Genomic DNA, 19185 nt, shown 5'->3' with positions numbered 1-19185 from the left:
GAGCCATGTTCACAAGAGAACAGGCATTCTGGAGGAAGATGCAGAGGGGGCGGTGATAGCTAACCCGCTGGCAGAGTCCACAGGATCAACATTGGGAGAGGTAAGTGGGACAGGTCAGAAAGATAATTCCCCCAGTGGAAATGCTGGACAGGAAAGTGAGTGAGAGTAGGATGGGACAGTTGGGTTACTCTCAAAAGAACATTGGAACAGGAGTAGGCCATTCAGCCCATCGAGCCTGCTACGCCATTCAATACGATCATGTCTGATCATCCACTTCAATGCCTTTTTCCCACCGTATCCCCATATCCCTTTATGTCATTGGTATTTAGAAATCCGTCAATCTCTACTTTAAACATACGCAATGACTGAGCTTCCACAGCCGTCTGGGGTAGAGAATTCCAAAGATTCACAACCCTTTGTGTAAAGAAGTTTCTCTTCATCTCTGTCCTAAGTGGCTTCCCCCTTATTTTGAAATTGTGTCCCCTGGTTCTAGACTCCCCAACCAGAGGAAACATCTGCATCTACCCTGTATCACCCTTTAAGTACTTTGTAGGTTTCAATGCGATCACCTAGCATTCTTTGAAACTCTAGAGAATACAGGTCCAGTTTCATCAATCTCTCTTCATATTACAGTCCCGCCATCCCGGGAACAAGTCTGGTGAACTTTTGTTGTACTCCCTCTATGGGAATATTATCCTTTCTAAGGTAAGGGGACCAAAACTGCACACTGTACTCTAGGTGCGGTCTAACCAAGGTTCTATACAATTGAAGCAAGACTTCACTACTCCTGTACTCAAATCCTCTTGCGATAAAGGCTAACATACCATTAGCCTTCTTAATAGCTTGCTGCACCTGCATGTTTGCTTTCAGTGACTTATTGACAAGAACATCCAGGTCCCTTTGTACATCTACACTTTCTAATCCCTTATCATTTAAGAGATACTCTGCACATCTGTTTCTCCTACCAAAATGGATAGCCACATTTTTCCACATTATATTCCATCTGCCATGTTCTTGCCCACTCACTAAGTCTGTCCAAATCCCCTTGAAGCCGCTTTGCATCTTCCTCACACACACATTCCCACCTATTGTGTCACGTGCAAACTTGAAAATATAACATTTGGTCCCCACATCCAAATCAGTGATATATATTGTGAACAGCTGGAGTCCAAGTACTGATCCTTACAATTCCCCACTAGTCACAGCCTGCCAACGCGAGAATGACCCGTTTATTCCTACTGTCTGTTTTCTGCCTGTTAACCAAGCTTTAATCCATGTCAGTTTATTACCTCCGATCCCATGTGCTCAGGCAGAGGTGAGTAGCTGAGTGCCTCAATGGGCCCCTCGGAGGAGGCCAAGATAGGCACAAAGGGAAGCTGATGGATTATCTAAGAGGGAGTTAATCATGGGCTGACGACTGGTGAGTAGGAAGGTTGAGGAGTGCAGAAGGATTGGGGTAAGGAATTGGGAGGGCAGTGTACCTGAGAGGGCAGAAATGAAAAGAAGTATGACAACAGAAGAGAGGTAAAGAAGAAAGAATAAAAAAAAGGGAGAAAAAAGGGGAGTAGGAACGATGGGCTCGGGTCCAGAATGGCAGTTAAACTGTGCACGTGAATGGATACAGAGATACTCAAATTACATTGGTTGGGTTACATAATGACATTAAGCTAGCTACATCGTGGTAATAAACAGGGATGAGAGGGGAGATAATAGGAAGATTCCAGAGTTACAGTCAGTGGTCTCGTGGTGGGATAAATTTGATGTAGGTTGGGTGGAGTCAGCCTGAAGCATTGACAAACTGGTATCCAGGTTCAGAGACAGGTGTGACGGGTGAGTGAGTCCAGTAGTTATTTGAAGAGTAGGATATCGGAGGACGAGCTGCTGGAGGTATTTATGTGGGAATAACGATCCAGGAAGTGTGCAGAATTGATAACAGGGCCCTCCAGAATATTCTGTATTGATTTTTTGAGAAACAAAACTTATCATTGCTATAAAATCTTGTATTTATGTTCTGTCATGTCCCGGATCCACTTCTGCTTCCCAATATATATATATACGGCAGACAGTAGTGTTTCTGTCAGGTTGGGACAGATGTGTGCCTGAGATGTGCCTGTATTAGAGCAGTTCTCTGCCTGTTTCATGGTTATGAGGTGCTCTTCTATTGACCCCGGTGGGTGGAGTGCACCAGGAGGCACAAACCATGGGGAAAGTGTATGGGAGTGTGATTAATTAGAGTAAGAGCCAGCACATGCATGATGGACTGAATGGCCACTTTCTGCACTGTATTATTCTATGATTCTATGATTATTTCCCTGTTTGATTTATTAGTAACTATTTTGTATTATGGCTTCTCATTTTGGATTTGCCTAAAAGTGGAAACAATCTCTTCACATTTACCCAGTCCAACCTATTCATAATTTTAAAGATACCTGTTATGTCATGTTCTTTCCCCATAACCCTGTACATGGTTTCTCTTCAGATATTAAATGATTCCCTTTTTAAAGTTACTATTGAATCTGCTTCCACCACCCTTTCAGGCTGCGCATTCCAGATCACAACTCACTGTGTAAAAAATTGTTTTCTCATGTTGCTCTTGTTTTTTGCCGACCACCTGAAATCTGTGCCCTCTGGTTACTGGTCCTTTAGTCACTGGATACAGGTTCTCCTTACTTACTCTCTAAAGTATAGTGCCCAGAATTGAACACAAAACTCCAGCTGAGACCTAACCAGTGTTTATAAAGTAAAAACAAGAAATGCTGGAGCCACTCAGCAGGTCTGGCAGCATCATCTTTGGAACTCCAAAGAAGGGTCACTGACCCAAAACGTTAACTCTGCTTCTCTTTCCACAGATGCTGCCAGACCTGCTGAGTGGTTCCAGCATTTCTTGTTTTTATTTCAGATTTCCTGCATCCGCAGTATTTTGCTTTTATTTCAGTGTTTATAAAGGTTTAACACAATTTTCTTGCTTTTGTACTCCATGCCTCTATTAATTGTTACGACCAGGGCAGGAGAAATGCACTGTTAATTCAGTCCCATTACTCCACAGGTCACAGCATATCAATAAAGTTTCCCGCCTACCGAAGAATAGCCAAATTAGACACTTTATTTGTCCCCCAGAATAAAGCACACCAAAACCAGGTTTCTTTAAACAACAACAACATTAACTATTTATTAGAAAAGAAATAATAAGTCTTAACTACTAATAAGATAAATCTATATATATGAAAAGCTCCATAGTTTCTTAGCCCTCATGCACATGCGCATGCATTCAAAAAAAAAGTTAACCGGAGGAAAAGGATTTTTGGCTTACAGCTGTTTCTTAGGAATAGAAGGAGTAATAAAAATAAATCAGTTTGTCACGTTCTGGTAGGATATTTTCGGTACGGTGAAGTGTCCCAGAGTTGAATAGTCGGATGCCACTCGAAATCTCTCCAGGTGAGATTGATGGGTAGGCATTCAAGGTAATTTGACTACAGCAGGCATCACACAGGTCTTTCAGCAGGGGTGCAGCAACCAGTCTGCTTAGGACTCACAGCAGCAACACAGCAGAAGAAGCTTTGTTCAAGTTCCAGGATTTCCTAAAACACAGGAGGCAACAGGAACCACATTGGATACAGGAATTCTTCAGAGACAGGAGGCAATAGGAATCTGCCACCTTTCAAATGCAGGGTTTTCTTTTCAAGAGATGCAATTCTTCTTTACAGAGAGAGTCTTTTTTCTCTAGTCTCCAGGCAGGTCAGGTCTAAGTTTCAAATGCCTGTTCTTCGTCCAACTCATTGGTTTTTAAAAGTCCAAAGTGAAAGCAAAAAACCTTCCTGAGCTGATCACGTGACCAGACACAGTGTCTCCTCTGTCATTCAAGGTGTTGCTTTGAGGAGGCCAAACCCCTGGCTGACTTCCTTGAAACTGCTTGCTTTCCTATTATTGTGTGCAAAGTCAACATTCAAAATTCCAGCTATTTGTAGGTGTCCAAATCCACTAAAAATCCTTTTTCAGTTTTTTAAAACACAAAGAATTCTAAGATTTCAGTCCAAAAATAAAACCTTTTGTCACATAATAAAGCCCAGGATTTCATAGCTATGCCTGCCTTTTTTGTAGGAACATTCCTCATTCCAGTCCTACTCAGGCTGCCTCCCTCACCTCTTCTTCTGGACTGTGTCTCTGCCACTTCCTGCTCTCGCCCAGAACTGGAAAATTTCATTCACTTTGCTCCTAATTTCCACCCTTCTCTCACCTTCACATGGCCCATCATTGACTCTTCCCTCCCCTTCCTTGACTTCTCTGTCTCCATTTCTGAGCATAGGTTATCAATAAGTATTCACTATAAGCCCTCGGACTCCCACAGTTATCTTGAATACACTTCCTCACACCCCGCTTCCTGTAAGGACTCTATTCCATTCTCCCAGTTTCATCGCTCTGTCGCATCTATTTGGATGATGCAACCTTCCATACTAGCGCTTCCGATATCGATATGTCTTCTGTTGTCCTTAACCGAGGATTCCTCCCACCATGGTTAACAAGCCCCTTGACCGATATATTTCACACACTTCTGCTTTCATCCTGTTCCCCTCCCTCCGAGAAGCACAATAGGGTTCCCCTTGTCCTCACCTTCCACCCCACCAGCCTCCGTATTCAATGGATCTTCCTCTGCCATTTCTGCCACCTCCAGCATGATGCCACCGCCAAACGCATCTTCCTCTCCCATCCCCTTTCAGCAGTCCAAAGGGATAATTTTCTCTGCGACACCCTAGTCCACTCCTCCATCATTCCAAATACCCACTTCCTTTCCTCTGGCATCTTCCCATGCAAATGCAGGAGATGCAACACCTGCCCTTTTACCTCTTCCCTTCTCACCATCCAAGGCCCCAAACGCTCCTTCCAAGTGAAACAGTGATTTATTGTACATCGTTCAATTTTGTATAACTATATTCACTACTCACAATGTGGTCTCCTCTACAATGGGGAGCCCAAACACAGACTGGGTGACCACTTTGCGGAACACCTCCATTCAGTCCGCGAGCAAGACCCAAGTTTTCCGTCGCTTGTCATTTCAATTGTCGACCTGGCTCCCACTCTGACCTTTCTGATCTTTCTGCTATAATGTTCCCATGAAGCTCAACACAAAATCAAGGAACAGCACCTCTCTTTCTACTGGGCACTTTACAGCCTTCCAGACTCAACACTGAGTTCAATAATTTTACATCATAACCCCTGTTCCCCTTTTTGTTTTCATTTCTCATGTTTTGTTTGCTGGTTTGGTTTTTTTTCCTTGTTTCTTTCTTAATCCCTTTACTTTGCATCCTAACAGCTGCTATCCTGCCTTTCACACCTCATGCAGACATATTTTTTGTTTCTTTATTTGTCCCATTACCACACCCTTTGGCTTCGTACCATGAAAACGTTTGTCATTTAATGTCTCTTGCTCTGCACCCTATCACAAACCTTCCCTTTTGTTCTTCTTCCCCCCTTCCCCCTTTCACTTGCCCTGTAATTCCCAGATTTATCCCCCTCCCCTTTATTGTGCAGCATGAGCAATCTTCCAGTCCTCTGGCACCATTCCCAAATCCAAGAAGGATCGGAAGATTGTGGCCAGAACCACAAATAAAGAGTGGTTAGAAAGTGGAACTCAGTACCACAAGAAGTGGTTGAGGCAAATAGCTTAGATACTTTCAAAAGGAGACTAGATGGCGAGGATTATGTGTGGACCCCGAGGCAGGGTTGGAGCATGGAGAATCGCAACGGGTGGTGGGGAGGGCAGCAGGGCACAGCACCCATCGCCTCCCTGTCACCAAATGATCTTCCCGGGGGCGGGCTAGGCTGGTGACGGTGTTCCCGTCTAGAGGCCAGTTAAGGCCCGATAAGTGACCTATTAATGGCCTCTTCATGCCGGTGCTGGGATCTTGCCAGGTGCACTCCCTGCAGGATTGGGTGGGGCAGTCCCTCCTCCATGGACAACCTGTGACCCATGGAGGAACCCAGCTGGGAACCACTTCATGCCCGGTGACCCCCCTTCCCCCGGACTGCAAAACCACCCCCAGCCACACACCCCACTCTCGCCAGGGCCTTGCAGACCAGTCTTGGCAACTCCGCCTCACTTAGCTGAGGTCCAGGTTCCACCACTGGGCCTGGGTCCGATGTCTCTGCAGTGCTGGCAGTGGCCACTGTTCCTGGTGGCACTGTTGATACTGCTGAGCTGTCGGTCCTCTGATTAGCTAGTAGCTCTTATTTATTTATTTAGAGATGCAGCACTAAAACCGGCCCTTCGGCCCACCGGGTCTGTGCCGACCAACAACCACCCATTTATACTAATCCTACATTAACCCCATATTCTCTACCACATCCCCACCATTCTCCTACCACCTAGGTGCTCGAAGGGCAATTTACAATGGCCAATTTACCTATCAACCTGCAAGTCTTTGGCTGTGGGAGGAAACCGGAGCACCCGGCGGAAACCCATGCAGACACAGGGAGAACTTGCAAAATCCGCACAGGCAGTACCCAGAATTGAACCCGGGTCGCTGGAGCTGTGAGGCTGCAGTGCTAACCACTGCACCACTGTGCCGCCCAGAATCCCTGTTTTTAAAGAGACGGACATCCCCCCTCCTGAAATATTGATTTAATAAAACCAGAGGATCGTTCCGGGGTTGGGAGGTGGGGTGGCAGTGTTCCCCCACCTTTTTGGCCTGGCCCCGACTCCAGCACAAAATTCAGCCTGATGAGTGCAAGAGAGAAAAGAGGAACAGAAAGATATGTTGAAAGGCTGATTTGAGGTTGGAGGAATGGGAAGCGTCTCCTGTGATGTACAAATACCAGCAACAGAATAGTTGCAAGTTCCCCATTCTTGTCACTCTTTGGATAAAGAAGTTTCTCCTGAATTCCCTATTGGATTTATTGGTAACTCCCTTCCATTTGTGGCCCCCAGTTTTGGCATCTCCTACAAGTGGAAACATCGGGCTGGATTTTCTCAGTCTTGTTGGCACCTCGTAGTCAGGTCCATTTCCGGGTCCCGACCCCGCTAGAGGTCGAAGTGTGCCGCATGTCCTATCTGTCCAATTACAAAAAGCGGGCATGAAGAAGAGGCAGGCGATAAAGGTAGCCGAACCCATTTAAAGGGTGCCTGTCAGCCTTCAAAGTGGATGCAGCCAGAGAGTGTCAGCCCTGAGGGAACAGTCTATCAGAGCAGTAACACGGCAGTCTGTCGTGGTAGAGCGGTCCCACAGTTCACCAATTCCTCCCTGAAGGTCATGATAGAGGCAGCCCAAGCCAGGAGGTGCATTTTGATTCTGGAGAGTGGCAGGAGGAGGCCTGCCAGGCAAACAAAGGAGGCATGGCTGGAGGTCGCCAGAGAGGTCAGCAGCTGCAGCATGTTTAGCAGGACTTGGGTCCAGTGCCGGAAGCACTTCAATGATTTTCTTCATTCTGGCAAGGTTAGTGCGAAGCAAAGTCAAGCTGTCGGCCATGAGTGTCTGAAAGGAATGGAACACCTCTGAGGAGGAAGACCTCAAGGCAGGCAGTGATTAGGTACACTGAGAAGATTATTGCCCGGTGTTAACCCTCACTTGAGAGAAGGGATCAAAGCGATGTAAGCTTGGGAAGATTGTAATGTAAGCCCAGGGCAAATGCAGTGGCAGGGTCATCACTTCTGATTGTGAAACATGATGGTCAAATCAGAAGGCTAACAGTAGCTGACATGTCCATCCTCACAGTACAGGAGAAAAGATCATACAACCCCCATGAGAGGAGTCATTCAGGGGATGGAGTGGCCAATCTAGCAATATTGACGCTAATAGAGGAGGAGACCCTTGACATTGGAGGGGTGGCAGCAGTGCAGGCGGTTGGCGACGGTGAAACTGTTGTGTGGCAGAGAGAGGGTGAAAGTTCATTGAATGATCCATGAATGTGCTTCTGAGCAGCTTCCAACTCTGTAAAGTCATTTCCAGTGGATGCTACTTGATGTGCTGAAAGATGTCTGCTGAAACAGCTGCTGAGGCGAAGGAGGTTGAGTAACTGATGTTTTCTCTCTTATAACAGGGCCAATGCTGGAGGATCAGCAGCAGCCAAGTATGGTGACCACGTCTACCTCAGAGGATGACTTGCACTCGGAGGACCCACTGACACAGGAGTCAAGGGCACCCTCCATTGATGACAATGGAGGAGTCCGTTCATGACATGAGCACGGCGATGTCTTAGGTATATCAGCGCGTGAGCTCCTCTATTGAAAAAGTGTCCGCTCTCATGGAGAGTCATATACTGCAGTCCACCGAATGGATGCAGGAGCAGTGAACTGACCTGAACAGATTGTATGATGCATTCTGTAGCATTGACTGGTCTGTTGCAATGATGGCATGTAGATGCCCCAATTATATGTTTTCCCACACTGGGTAAGTGCAGATATGCAGGTGAGCCATGAAAGGCCTGAGGTAGGAAGGGAGGATGTAGATGATGCCACCACCCAAGGGGCCCTATTGTCTGAAGCCGACTCCTCTGGCCCTCTGACTGAGAGGCAAAGTAAGCCTCACACCTCCATGACCGAGCCTGTTGCTGGACAAATGGAGCTGGCACAGCCTGTCGCGATGACATCACACGCACCGCAACCCTGAGGAAAGGTACAACTGGCAACTCAGCTGCCAGGACACCCTCTCCAGCAGCCTGCCTCCACATCTGCTCCAGCCACAGGGGGAGCACCACCTAGGAACCCTCACACTAGGCCCGAGAAGCAGCGGTAGCATCACAGTGCGTTTCACCTGGGTGCACATTATAAAGCTGTTGTAAAATCCATGCACTGTAATATAAGTAAAATGGCTGTGGTCGAAAAATGACATTTGTCATGTTATTTGTTCAGGGAAATTATAACCTCATCACTAGGCCCTGCCAGTGTGTGAGGTGTGAGAGTGCCATGTGGCCATGTGCCCTTGCAGAAATCTTGCTGCATCTTGAGTACTAAACCCTATGAGCAATGGATCTGTCCTTGTACTCTCGAGAGGGGCCGCTATGTATAAACTGGCAGTCTAATTTAGAGTCTTCCATTGGAAGATCTGTCGTGCTGAGAAGGGTTCCTGGATCAGGATGTCCTTGGCTTCTCGATCATCATGGTCAGTGTGTCTCTGCAGGAGTCCGATCTCTGGTTTGCCTTGTACCGCCTCTGGTTGATCCTCCCTCGAGATCCTCCTCCTCCAATGAGGAGGTGCATTCTTCCCCATGGACATCCTCCAGCTCCATTCCTCTCTGGATAACCATATTGTGCAGACCACAACAATGTGGGCAACGCTTGAATGGCCGTACTGCAGGGTGTTCCTGATTGATCAAGGCATCAGAACTGCATCTTCAGGAGGCTGATGGCCTGCTCAATGGTGGTCCTTGTGCTGAGATGGCAGAGGTTGTATTACTCCTGTGCCTCAGTTGTGGGGTTTCACACAGGGTCAGTGGCCATCTCTTTACCAGGTACCCCTTGGCCATCAGGAGCCATCCACAGAGGCTGTGGTGGAATGAACAGCTGCAGAACCTGCGACTGCCCAGAATGAATGAACCCTGACAGCCAACAGGAAGTCTTGTGCAGACCTGAAGGAAGCACTTATGATAGCTGCACACCAGCGCATGTTTGAGTGGAAGTCCTTCCCTTTGATAAATGCTCTGGGCTGAGATGATGGGGCCTTGATGGCCACAGGTGTGGAGTCGATCATGCCCTGCACCTGAGTAGGTGGCCCCCATTATCAGAGACGGAGTCAGGAAGTAGGACCTCAGGGGTCACCTTTCCCTTGCAGAATGAGCCATTCTCCAAGACCCACCCTCTCACTCAGCGCTCCCAATCCTAGAGCTCTGCTTACACCATGGCAAGTCAGTGGCTAGGCATGAGCTCCTGCATGCTGATTCTCCCTTTTATACAGAGGATTTAATGTCAGCCACTTTCGTCAAGGGCTTCCCTCTGTGCAGTCACCTCATCTGATTGCATCAGGTGCTGACTCAGTGTGGAGCCCATGAGCCTCTGATAAAATTGCAATGCTGTCTCCAGCAACCTCTCAAGTGCCTGCTTAATCCCCCTACTTGCCTGCCCGCTACTAATGGGCATGTGACTGTCTTCCCCGACATTAGTCTCCGGAGGTGGCAACACATCAGGCAACCAGCATGTCTCACCCACCCTCTAACCTGCCTCTAACACTGTGGCAAAATCCAGCCCATCATCTCTCTGTCTACCCGACCAAACCCCTTCATAATTTTAACAATCTCCACTAGATCACCCCTATTGGAATCTATGCGAAAGGGAAGGCAGAAGCAGTATCCGTATGGCAATACATGAAAAAAAATGGCCACCGAGGATTCATATTCCACCTCACAGATAAACATCCTTGACTTCTTTGAGGATTTGAAGCAGAAACATCGATATAGGCGTACATTTCTGTAGTGCCCTAACATTTTCCATAACTAAATTACTGAGTTTTGTGAGGTCTTTTTTGTTTTGTTGCTTTTCTCTAACAGATACACTTTAGTCAAATAGTGTAGTAGTGATAGAATGGCAATACCACTGGTTTTTTGAGAGTAATCTCAAACTATATAAACTTAGATAAAACTAAATTTTTAAGTTCAGCCAGAGCCACAAACAAAATAATGCTTTTTTCTGTTGGCTGAGTCTCTCTTTGCACTGTTGTTGGGCTGAAGTCTCCCCAGATTGGCTTTGTTTCTGAATTTGAGAAGTGGTACGTGCTTAATAGATACCTTTGTGTCTCTTGGTGAACTAGACAAGACCTTCAACAGCAAACTCAAACGGGAAGCAAATTCTCACAGTTACTGACTTCCTGTAAGTGAAAGGTTAAGAGAACATTTGACTCTGTCTGAATGTGGAAACTACATTGCTACTTAACCTTTATCTTAAATAAGTTGTATGGGATATAAATAAATAGATCACAGCTGTTGATGGCCGATGAAAGCTATTCTTTGAGTGAGTCAGATCCTTTACCCACCACAAACAGCAAATACATTTCTGTGGGTACCATAAAGGAAGTAAATGTTTTTCAATATAAAACAAAACAATGAATGCAATAACAGCGAATAAAAACATACACTTAGAACTTGACTGTCACTTTTCACTTTCTCCTGCTGGAATGGGAATGAAAATCCTATTCTGCTTGGATAATGGGCACTGGATAACTCCTAATCTCACTGGGGAATAGGACAGTGTGAAGTAAAGCAAGGACATGGCAATAGAACCTTTTAATTTGTGCACAATATCGAACTCAACAGAAATGATCAAAAGTTCTTCTGACTTTTCATCCTGTCCAAATTATAAAAAACAGTGGGTGTTTCCCCCACAGAAGTGATGCTCTTTTCATTTAAAAGGTGAGAGAGATCAAGTGAGACAGGCACAAAGACACAAATGATTTGAAAAACAGCAAGACTGAGAGAGAGAATGTGTGAATTGGGAAGCTGAATTGAACTGAGCAACATTCAGCCTTTTCATGAGATTTTTGGTGATTTGTCTTGTTGTGCTCTTCAAGCTGATGTATTGTTCCCCCATGTTAACTGATATTGTTAGTGGTTCTCTCTCTTCAAGTACTGTTCCCCTCTCTTTCAGATCTACCCTCATCACCTATCTCCTCAAAAAAAAACACTTGAGCCCTCCGTCCTTGCAAACTACCACCTCATCTCCAACCTCTTATTCCTTTCCAAAATTCCTGAATGTGTTGTTGCCTCCCAAATCTGTGCCCATCTTTCCTGGAACTCCGTGTTTGAATCCCTCCAATCAGGTTTCTGCCCCTCCCATGGTACCAAAACAGCTCCTATCAAAGTCTTGAATGATATCCTATGTGACTGTGAGAAAGGTAAACCATCACTCCTTGTCCTTCTCGACCTGTCTGCAGCCTTTCACACGGTTGACCACACTATCCTCCTCCAACACCTCTCCACCTTTGCCCTTGGCTTCAGTCCTGGCTGAGAACTCTGTTTCCTAGCCACCAAATCCTTCCCTCTATCTGGCAACTGTCTGAGGCTGAACCAGACTGTTTGCAACCTGGGTGTCATATTTGATCCTGAGACGAGCTTCTAAATACATATCCCCACAATCACTAAGACTGCCTATTTCCACCTAGAATCATAGAAGGTTTATGGCACAGAAAGAGGCCACTTGGCCCATTCTAATCCCACCTTCCAGCATTTGATCCGTAGCCCTGCAGCTTACAGCACTTGTGGTGCATATCCAGACTCCTTTTTGAATGAGTTGGGGGTCTCCGCCTCAACTACCCTTTCAGGCAGTGAGTTCCAGACCCCCGCCACTCTCTGGGTGAAAAAGTTTTTCCTCATCTCCCCTCTAATTTTTCTACCAATCACTTTAAATCTATGCCCCCTTTTCACTGACCTCTCTGCTAAGGTGAATAGACCCTTCACCTCCACTCTATCCAGGCCCCTCAAAATCTTGTACATTTCAATCAGATCTCCCCTCAGCCTTCTCTGTTCCAAGGAGAACCACCCCAGCCTATCCAATCTTTCCTCATAGCTGCATTTTTCCTGTCCTGGCAACATCCTCATAAATCTCCTATGTACCCTCTCTAGTGCAATTACATCCTTTCTGTAATGAGGTGACCAGAACTGCACACAGTACTCAAGTTATGGATTAACCTATGAGTTATACAGTTCCAGCATAACCTCCCTGCTCTTATATTCTATACTTCGGCTAATAAAGGAAAGGATTCCATATGCCTTCCTAACTATTTTATCGACCTGTCCTGCTACCTTCAGGGATCACTTGGACATTCACTTCAAGGTCCCTTACTTCCTCTACACTTCTCAGTATTTTCCCATTAATGGTGTATTCCTTTGCCTTGTTTGACCTCCCCAAATGCATCATCTCACACTTCTCCAGGTTGAATTCTATTTGCCACTTTTCTGCCCATCTGACCAGATCATCAATATCTTCCTGCACTACAGCTATCCTCCTCGTTATCTACCACACGGCCAATCTTTGTGTCGTCTACAAACTTCTTGATCATGCCCCCTACATTTACATCCAAATCGTTAATATATACCATAAAAAGCAGGGAACACAGTACTGAGCCCTGCGGAACGCCACTGGAAACAGCCCTCCAGTCGCTAAAACACCCGTCAACAATTACCCTTTGTTTTCTGCCACTGAGCCAATTTTGTATCCACCTTGCATTTCCCTGAATCCCATGGGATTTTATTTTTTTAACGAGTCTGCCATATGGGATCTTGTCAAAAGCTTTGCTAAAATCCATGTAGACCACATCAACTGCACTACCCTCATCTATCTTCCTTGTTACCTCTTCAAAAAATTCAATCAAGTTAGTCAAACAAGATTTTCCCTTAACAAATCCATGCTGACTATCCTTGATTAACCTATGCCTTTCTAAGTTTATCCTGTCTCTCAGAATAGATTCCAATAATTTGCCCACTACTGAGGTTAGACTGACTGGCCTGTAATTATTGGTCTATCCTTCGCTCCCTTTTTAAACAGAGGTACAACGTTAGCAGTTGTGTAATATCAGCTGACTTCGCCTCTGTCTCAGCTCACTTGCTACTGAAACCCTCATCCATGCCTTCGTTACCTCTAGACTTGACTTACAATACACTCATGGCTAGCCTCCCACATTCTACCCTCTGTAACCTTGAGGCCATGTAAAACTCTGCGACTTGTGTCCTAAACCTTGTAAATTCCAACTGTGTGAGTTGACCTACTTTGGCTCCAGGTTCAGCAACAATTTGCTGCTAAAATCCTTGCTTTCAAATTCCTCTGTGGCCTTGACCCCCCCACCCCCACCGCCCCCACCACCCGCCCGTAAATATAATATCCTTCACCCTCGCAACCATTAGAGATAATGGCGCTCCTACAATTCTGGCATCTTGAGCATACCTTATTTTAATTGCTCCATCATTTGTGGCAGTGCCTTTAGCTGCCAAGGTCCTAATCTCTGGAATTTTCTCCCTAAATTTCTCTGCTTCTCTACCTCTCTTACTTCCTTTAAGATGCTCCCTAAAACTTACCTTTTTCACCAAGCTTTTGGTAATCTGCCCTAATATTGCCTTATGTGGCTCGGTGTCAAATGTGCATTATAACACTCCTATCAAGTGCCTTGGAATGTTTTTTTGCATTACATGTGCTGTGGCTCAATTGGTAGCACTCTTGCTTCTGAGTCAGCAAAGTTGTGGGTTCAGGTTTAATTCTGGGACTTAAGCATATAAATCAAGGCTGTTACTCACAGTACTGAGCACCTTTTATACTGTTGGTGGTGTTGTCTTACAGATGAAACATTAACCTAAGGCCCTCTCAGATAAATGCAAATGGTCCCCATGGTGATATTTTGAAGAAGAGCAAGGGAGTTATCCCTGGTGACCTGGCTAATATTTATCCCTCAATCCTTTTCCTTTTTGGCCTCCTTGTCTCGAGAGACAATGGATAAGCACCTAGAGGTGGTCAGTGGTTTGTGGAGCAACGCCTGGAGTGGTTATAAAGGCTAATCCTAGAGTGACAGACTCTTCCACAGGCGCTGCAGGTAAAGGTTGTTGTCGGGGCTGTTACACAGTTGGCTCTCTCCTTACACTGCTGTCTCTTTTCCTGCCAAATGCTGAGTCTCTTCGACTTGCCTCTCTTCACCCCTGCCTTTATAGCAGTCTGCCAGCTCTGGCGATCACTGGCAACTGACTCCCATAACTTGTGTTCAATGGTGCAAGACATCATGTCGTGTTTGCAAACCTCTTTAAAGTGGAGACATGGACGGCTGGTGGGTCTGATACCAGTGACAAGCTCGCTGTACAATATGTCCTTGGGGATCCAGCCATCTTCCATGTGCCTCACATGGCCAAGCCATCTCAAGCGCTGCTGGCTCAGTAGGGCGAATATGCTAGGGATGTTGGCCGCCTCGAGGACTTCTGCATTGGAGATACAGTCCTGCCACCTGATGCCAAGAATTCTCCGGAGACAGCGAAGATGGGATGCGTTGAGACGTCGCTCTTGGCTGACATACGTTGTCCAGGCCTCGCTGCTGTACTGAGGACACAGGCTTGAAATACTTGGACTTTTGTGTTCCGTGTCAGTGCACCATTTTCCCACACCCTCTTGCCCAGTCTGGACATAGCAGCAGATGCATTTCCCATGCTCTTGTTGATTTCTGCATCGAGAGACAGGTTGCTGGTGATGGTTGAGCCCAGGTAGGTGAACTCTTGAAGCACTTCCAGAGTGTGGTCACCTGCTGGGCGACATTAACGCCAGGGTTGGGGCCGACCATGACTCATGGCCCTCCTGCCTCGTGCGCTATGGCATTGGAAGGATGATTGAGAATGGGCAGAGACTGCTTGAATTGTGTACCTATCACAACCTCTGCATCACCAACTTGTTCTTTCAAACTAAACCCTGTCACCAGGTTTCATGGAGACACCGAAAATCGCATCGTTGGCACCAGCTGGGCCTCATTGTCACAAGGCGAGCCTCTTTAAACAGTGTCCAAATCACACGCAGCTTCCACAGTGCGGACTGATACACCGACCACTCCCTGGTGTGCAGCAAAGTTAGACTCAAACCAAAGAAGCTACATCACTCCAAGCAGAAGGGCCGCCCGCGCATCAACGCTACCGGAATTTCTTATCCACAGCTGTCACAAAAGTTTCTCAATTCGCTTGAAAAAACCCTTCAAAACACTCCTGCAGGGGATGCAGAGACGAAGTGGGCCCACATCAGAGACGCAAACTATGACTCAACAAAGACCACCTTTGGCAAATGTGAGAAGCAGAAGGCAGACTGGTTTCAATCTCACTTTGAAGAGATGGAACTAGCCATAGCTGCCAAGCGCACTGCACTGCTGAACTACAAGAAAGCCCCCAGTGAGTTAACATCCTTAGCACTTAAAGCCGCCAGAAGCGCCGCACTAAGAACAGCCAGTGCAAAGGACATATTCAGCTGGCCTCTGACACCGGAAACATCAGAGGAATGTATTAAAAGAGCTTTTGGTCCAACCATCAATAAGATCGCTCCCCTCAAGTCTAAATCAGGGGAAACGATCACTGACTAAAGCAAGCAAATGGACCGCTGGGTGGAGCACTACCTAGAACTGTACTCCAGGGAGAATGTTGTCACTGAGACCGCCCTCAATGCAACCCAGTCACTGCCAGTCATGGATGAGCTGGATGAACAGCCAACAAAATCGGAGCTCAGTGACGCCATTGATTCTCTAGCCAGCGGAAAAGCCCCTGGAAAGGACGGCATTACCCCTGAAATAATCAAGAGTGCCAAGCCTGCTATACTCTCAGCACTCCATAAACTGCTTTGCCTGTGCTGGGTGAGGGAGCAGTACCACAGGACATGCACGATGCCAATATCATCACCCTCTATATGAACAAAGGTGACTGCCGTGACTGCAACAACTACCGTGGAATCTCCCTGCTCAGCACAGTGGGGAAAGCCTTCACTTGAGTTGTTTTAAACAGACTCCAGAAGCTAGCTGAGCGTGTCTACCCTGAGGAACAGTGCTGCTTTTGAGCAGAGAGATGCACTACTGATATGCTATTCTCCCTTTGTCAGCTACAGGAGAAATGCCGCAAACGACAGATGCCCCTCTACGTTGCCTTCATAGATCTCACCAAAGCCTTTGGCGTCATCAGCAGACGTGGTCGCTTCAGACTACTAGCAAAGATCGGATGTCCACCAAAGCTACTCAGTATCATCACCTCATTCCATGACAATATGAAAGGCACGATTGAGCATAGCGATGCCTCATCAGACCCCTTTCCCAGCCTGAGTGGTGTGAAACAGGGCTGTGTTCTCGCACCTACACTGTTTTGGATCTTCTTCTCACTGCTGCTCTCTCATGCGTTTAAGTCTTCAGAAGAAGGAATTTTCCTCCACACAAGATCAGATGGCAGGTTGTTTAACCTTGCCCGTCTAAGAGCGAAGACCAAAGTACGGAAAGTCCTCATCAGGGAACTCCTCTTTGCTGACGATGCTGCATTAACATCCCACACAGAAGAGTGTCTGCAGAGTCTCATCGACAGGCTTGCGGCTGCCTGCAATGAATTTGGCCTAACCATCAATATCCCTCAATCAACATCACAAGAACAGGTTATCTGGTCATTATCACATTGTTATTTGTGGGAGCTTGCTGTGCACAAATTGGCAACTGTGTTTCCTACATTACAACAGTGACTACACTTCAAAAGCACTTCATTGGCTGTAAAGCACATTGGGACGTCCACTGGTCGTGAAAGGTCCCTTATAAATTAAGTCTTTCTTTATATAAATACAAATTGTCATTGTTCTGCATGTTGGGCTGATAGATTCAGTATTGAGTACTTCTGAGTGACATATTGCAAAGGAGTGCCAAATGAAGGGCCTACTTTACATGGTTAAATGTGTTCTGGATCCAACTATCACAAGAGCAGCCCAAAGTGCACTGGTGTGACATTTCCATTTCCTACATTCTTATGATCTTTGTAGTGAGATTGCTGGACTATGGTACTGTTGTTTTGTGGGTCTCCACTCATTAGGAACTGTCTGTAAGGCTGCATAAACTCAATTCACTTAATTAATACCATTGTATTTCACAGACTGAGGACCTTCATCCTATTGTCATTGATCTTTGACCAAAAATACCAAGTCAATAATCCTATTTGTTCTCCTTCCAAGGTCCCCAATGTCTTAGATGACAGATTGAAACAGCTGGCAAAGGTGAACCGTGCACTGACCTGTTATAGTTCAGTGCATTGTATTCAGTTTTCTTTCTACATATTTTCCCATCCATTTAATTATCCCATTTCTCAGTATTTCATTATCTCAAGATGCTCGCCTAGATATTACTGTTGGGAACTTAGTTTTAATAAAGAAAATGAGAAATAGGAGCAGGTGTAGGCCTTACAGCCCCTCGAGCATGCTGCACCATTCAATAAGATCATGGCTGACCTGATCTTAGCCTCATCTCCACTTTCCTGCCTGTTCCCCATAACCCTTGACCCCCCCCATAGTTCAAAAATCTGTCAACTTAGCCTTGAAAATGTTCAATGATTCAGCCTCCACTGCTCTCTGAGGAAGAGAATTCCAAAGATTTACGGCCTTTTCACTGCCATCTTAAATGTGCGACCCCTTATTTGAAACTATGCCCCTAGTTCTAGATTTCCCCTGCAAGGGGAAACATCCTCTCAGCATCTACCCTGTCAAGCCCCTCAGAATCTTATGTTTAATAAGCTCACTTCTCATTCTTCTAAACTCAAATGAGTATAGGCTCAACCTGCTTAACCTTTTCTCAAAAGCCAACACCTTCATCCCAGGAATCAGCCAAGTGAACCTTCTCTGAATTACCTCTAATGCAAGTATATCCCTTCTTAAATAAAGAGACCAAACTGTACGCAGTACTCCAGGTGCAGTCTCACCTGTACAATTGTAGCAAGACTTCTTTACTTTTATACTCCATCTCCCTTACAATAAAGACTAACATTCTATTTGCCTTCCAAATTACTCGCTGTACCTGCAAACTGACTTTTTGTGATTCATGTACAAGGAAACCCAGATCCCTCTGTACCGCAGCATTCTGTAGTCTCTCTCCATGTAAATAGTATTTTGCCTTTCTATTCTTCCTACCAAAGCAGATGACCTCACTATTTCCCACATTATACTCCATCTGCCAAATTTTTGTCCACTCACTTAACCTATCTATATCCCTTTGCAGACTCTGTGTCCTCCTCATAACTTACTTTCCCAACTATCTTTGTATCATCAGCAAATTTGGGTAAAATACACTGGTTCTTTCATCCAAGTCATTAATGTAGATTGGAAATAGTTGAGGCCCCAACACTGATCCCTGTGGCACTCCAATAATTACAGTTTACCAACCTGAAATGCCCCATTTATCCTGACTCCCTGTTTCCTATTAGTTAACCAATCCTCTATCCGTGCTAATATATTATCCCCAACACCATGAGCTCTTATCTTAAGCAGTAACCTTTTACGTGGTACCTTATTGAAGCTACACTGTGTTACATTCTCAAACTACTCTAAAAGATTTGTCAAACACAATTTCCATTTCATAAAACCAAATTAACTATGCTTGATTATTTATGATTTTCTAAATGTCCTGCTATGACTTCCTTAACAATGGATTCCAGCATTTTCCCAAAGACAAATGTTAGGCTAACTGGCCTATAGTTTCCTGCTTTCTGTTGCCCCTCCCCACCTTTCTTGAACAGAGGTGTAACATT

The 19185-nt window shown here is 45.7% G+C and overlaps 1 protein-coding gene across 1 annotated transcript in view; it reads left to right on the top strand.

The window, feature by feature from the left end:
* LOC137372579 (transcriptional adapter 1-like) overlaps nucleotides 1-8767 on the top strand; it is a 104916-nt gene extending 96149 nt beyond the window's left edge. Inside the window, exon 8 of the mRNA XM_068036516.1 lies at nucleotides 8032-8767. Coding sequence (XP_067892617.1) covers nucleotides 8032-8070 — 39 coding nt within the window. The 3' untranslated portion in view covers nucleotides 8071-8767. The remainder of the gene's footprint in view (nucleotides 1-8031) is intronic.
* Nucleotides 8768-19185: the final 10418 nt, after the last annotated feature.

The sequence above is a fragment of the Heterodontus francisci genome, chromosome 8, assembly GCF_036365525.1.
Source record: "Heterodontus francisci isolate sHetFra1 chromosome 8, sHetFra1.hap1, whole genome shotgun sequence".
Taxonomy (NCBI): Eukaryota; Metazoa; Chordata; class Chondrichthyes; order Heterodontiformes; family Heterodontidae; genus Heterodontus; species Heterodontus francisci.
The sequence above is the reverse complement of the archived record's forward strand: the minus strand, read 5'-3'. Positions and strand labels throughout refer to the sequence as shown.